At 39.5% G+C, this 4,673-nt stretch overlaps 1 protein-coding gene across 1 annotated transcript; it reads left to right on the forward strand.

Annotated features, from left to right (window-relative positions):
• Positions 1-499: 499 nt before the first annotated feature.
• FOXD1 (forkhead box D1) lies at positions 500-4,664 on the forward strand. The gene has a single exon (XM_075591816.1). The coding sequence runs from the start codon at positions 826-828 to the stop codon at positions 1,870-1,872; it is 1,047 nt and encodes a 348-aa protein (XP_075447931.1). The 5' UTR covers positions 500-825; the 3' UTR covers positions 1,873-4,664.
• The last annotated feature ends 9 nt before the right edge of the window (positions 4,665-4,673 follow it).

Consider the following 4,673-nt stretch of genomic DNA (forward strand, 5'->3'; position numbering starts at 1 on the left):
TTAGCCTCTCTTTGTCCAAAATATAGTCTTGTGTGTGTGTGTGTGTTCAACGCTACACACTTTCAAAGATTTCATCATGGGAAAGACCAGGATAATACAGCATTGGGCTCCAATGTAACATATTCACAATTTATATCTGTTTCGTTTGCAGGTACAGTATTACATAGGATATCAAGTATAAAGTAAAGCTGTTGGGTAAAAAAATATTCTCATTGATATATTACATGTTCTTTTTATCTGAAACAAACTGCACTGATCAGTAAACATAAATCCGCGTCATTTCTTTGCAGCTACTCGTGCTATAGATGGGGCAGACCTGCTATGAATATGTTACAAGGAGATCTTCTCATTGAGGAGGACAAGCAATATTGTTCAGGAGGAACCAGTTAATGCTAAGATTGTTGGGTTTGTGTGGTGGCTGAATGGTCTGGGTTTTTTTCCCCCCTCTTCCCTGCATGCAGCTCTGACGTTTGCAGCCATGTGATGGCTCCTCTTTGCTATAAGGAGAGAAGAAGACCCGCCCTCTTCTGGATGGAAACCCAACCTTTTCTAAGATCTTTCCCGAGACTCTCACCCAAATCCTCTGTCTTTCTCTCCAGAACCTAATGCTTGAATACTGGTCTGGGGAGAAAGGTCACTTTATCCCAAGGAAACCACAGAAAAGAGGACGTTTTGATGCCACAGGACCATCGTTGGCTTGTTGTGGCTGTTTATACATTGCCTTCTTGGTTGTTTCTGCAGCCTGGAGGTGGGTTTACAACCTCAAGGAGGAGCAGTGGAGAGGGTCTCACTCTCCCTGCAGCCTTATGATCTGCCCAGCAAGCCATGACTTTGAGCTCTGAGATGTCCGATGCCTCTGTCCTTGCTGATGAAACCGACATTGATGTGGTGGGAGAGGACGAGGATCCCAGGGAGAGCTCCTATGCCGAGGAAGAGGAGGAAGAGGAGGAGGAGGTGGTGGTGGCAGAGCTTCATGAGGACATCTTGATGCCAAGGTCCCCGCAGGGCTCCTCCACCAAAGACCCTTACAAGCCTGCGAGCAAAAACGCACTGGTGAAGCCCCCATACTCGTACATCGCCTTAATCACCATGGCCATACTCCAGAGCCCCAAGAAGCGCCTGACCCTGAGTGAGATCTGTGAGTTCATCAGCAACCGCTTCCCCTATTACAGGGAGAAGTTCCCCGCCTGGCAGAACTCCATCAGGCACAACCTCTCCCTCAATGACTGCTTCGTTAAGATACCCAGGGAGCCCGGCAACCCGGGCAAGGGCAACTACTGGACACTGGATCCGGAGTCTGCAGACATGTTTGACAACGGCAGCTTTCTGAGGCGGAGGAAGCGTTTCAAGAGGCAACAAACCCCGGAGCTGCTGTTCAGGGATCATGGACACTTCCTTCCTGCTGCTGCTGCCTATGGCTATGCACCATACAGCTGTGGTTATGGCATCCAGCTGCAGCCTTACCACCCGCACTCTGCCTTGATTGCCTTTCATTCACAGTCCCAGCACCAAGCCAGGCAGCCACCCAGTGCCACCGGCATGCCAGCACCTTCGCTTATGCCACCTGCCACTGACATGCCAAGGACATGCTCCTTCTACCCTCACCAGCTCAGCCCAGCACTTCCATCCTCCCTGCAGGGTGCCAAGACCAGCCCAGCGTTGACCAGATCGACCTTTTCCATTGAGAGTATCATAGGTGGGGACATCAGCCCAGTGCAATGCAACCCCTCCAAAGCAGCTGTGGTCCCCGTTATATCCAGGGCCCTGGTGACTTTTTCCAGCTCTCCTGCTGCAGCCTTAGGGGGGACCTTGCAGCCGGGGACAGTGCTTACAAATGGAGAAAACTTTACCACTAGGATTTCAAACTCTTAATCAAATCAGGCATTTATTTACTAAGAAGGTAGGATGGTTTTTTTTATGGGTTATACTTAATGTTTGCCCCGATTTTTGCCTCTTGATTAACCAAGAAAGACTGCAGCAATTGTTCCTGCCAGGTTCATGTACTGGACCCTTATTTATACCAAACCAAGGTAACCTACAAATGGAAACACATTACAGTGAGATGATACCTTAATATCCTTTAAACTTTTATCTCTCAGCCATTTGTGAGGCTTACAGGTTCTCAGGTCTGGGGATTCATGGAAACAATTAAATTGTCATAGGAAACAGAATCAAAGCAATATCTTTTTATTATTTTGCATATTAGTGCACAAGTACCAAGTGCTTTTGTAAGAAATGATTTACACGTTTACACAGAAACAACTGAATTTTCATCTTATTGTGAGCCCTGTGTTTTGTATTATAATAGACTGATGGGGTCTTTTTGTACTTAAGTGTTCTTATTTACAACAAATAATGTAAAGAAAACACTGCCAAGTATTATTGTACCAAGCTAATGTAAGATTTCTTTTTTCACATTTTCAAAAAATAAAATGTTTATTTAAAAAAAGTACATATTGGGTTTTTTTCCCATTACTACTTAGATTCTTTAAAAAAAAAAATCGTACTAAAATACTATGGGAAAAGATTGTCAAACATGCTGGCTTCTCAACAGTAAAACGTTTCCAGAAATAACAAGGATCCAAACGAAAATAAATACAACCAAACCTTAAACTCACCAACTGCTCCAATAGAGTTTGTGCAACAGACTCATAATTAAATGTGAGATTCGATTGTATTTGAACATTTCTGTAAAAACAAATTAAATTGATGGTTTGTTCTTGCAACAGGAGGAAGCTGTCCTAAAACGGGTTACCTGAAATTACTGATGTTATTAAACTTTGTAGAAGGAACACAACTGAGCAGGAACACGAACCTTCTGCACATATATCAAATATAATAACAAAGTTGGTTCAGAACAACATTTAACAGAGAAAGTCAATATAATCTTCTTAAATGATGAAGTCTTTACAAACTGGGCCTTTATTTACTTAAAGTCCTAAAATGTAACCACGAAATACGTGTTAGTTAATACTAAAACAAAAATAATATGTTCATATAAATATAGTATGAATATTTTACTCAGTTAAGATTCAGCAAACGGTTGAACTCCTTAATGTGGTTTTTTTCAACTGAAAGTATTATTTTATTATTGAACACACACAGCATCTGTAGCAGTGATATATAATATAAATAATAGAATGATCTTCACATAACACTGGTTTATAAAACGATATACCGGTATTGCTCCTGTTTATGATCCTAATATATTAATTTAAAAAATAAACACCATTTGTGATTTTGTGAATAGAGGAGGGTGTCATCTCCAGAAAGGCCTATCCAATTTATGTTGTTAATATATGAACTGACGGTGAGAGACTGCTTTGTGTTATGAACAATTGTAACATATAACAATTATATTTAATTTAATAGTGTATCCTCAAACACGTTATTGAGCAGATAAAGTAAATGTATTGCAAATAAGAATGTTTTTTTTCCTTAACGAAACTAGCAATTGTTGCATAGAAATAATAATGTATTATCAACAGAAGAAAATCCCATAGTGTTAAAAGCAAACACAGACACAGTCCAATAATTAGGAAATTAGACAAAACCAGGCACCTTTCGCTTGCCAGAATAAAATGTTCCAGCACTTTAAATAATAGTGTGGTTTCTTTCCATGACAGATATTATTTGTCTATTTATGATCCTAGTATTGTATGTTCTTTATTTCGATAACTGCAGTCTTGTGTCTATGTTTTAATTAGCAAAATTGCATTGGCAAATGGAAAACAATGTGAAATAAACCTATCATACATGTGTGGGATATTCCGCATGTAGAATGCAGGGTCCTTTAGTGCAAAGAGCCTTCGTGATGCTGTCTAATGCTCACAGAGCAGAATTAGGACATGTGTAGCCTCTAGAGGTCAATTTTTCACCTCCGGGGCAATAATTTCACCCTGCAAGGAAATGGATTAAATCCACAACGCTGTTATTCAGTTCTTAATGGATTGAACACAAATGCTCATGCCACTGTAAACTTTCTTGAACGCAATTATTTGCTGGCACATATTTGTTCATCTGGCCTTTGACAAGAACGAATCAGGGGAAATGTTAATGCAGATGCACTTGTGTGTGTAAGAAAGATATATATTATACATTTCTATGGATATATTATACATTTCTAATGGGGATCAGGACATTTAAACTTGTCAACAGTTGCACAAAACCTTTTAAACCTAATTTTGATAAAGATTATACAATGTTTACCAAGTGCTATAAAACTAGAGGGGAATAAAGGAGCTTTAAAAAAATACATGCCCCCTGTTGTTTGAATGGAACAATAGAGGTCCACATCTAAAAGAAAAGTGGTTGTTTGTTTGTGTGTAAATAAAAATGCATTGGTAAATCATATCCCCTGCTAATCACATATTAATAGGAAGTCAAATTAACAGACACAATTGTTCATTTATAAACACATCCATTGGTGTAAAAAAAAAAAATAAGAAGAAACTTTGCCATTTTCAATGAAATCAAATGAAAGTCTGGCAAGCGAATATTTTTATGATGGGTCACAGTGTATGTTTTGCCTCTTGCATATAATAAGAGGTTGTGAATGGTTAACAGCAAATACAATTTGGTGAACCGCATACAAAGTAATTGTTGGGGAAATGAGCTTGAGAAAATAAACCGAGAACGTAATACTAACTGGGAAATGTATTTTCTTCTGGACT

This window comes from Ascaphus truei, chromosome 1 (assembly GCF_040206685.1).
Source record: "Ascaphus truei isolate aAscTru1 chromosome 1, aAscTru1.hap1, whole genome shotgun sequence".
NCBI classification, from domain to species: domain Eukaryota; kingdom Metazoa; phylum Chordata; class Amphibia; order Anura; family Ascaphidae; genus Ascaphus; species Ascaphus truei.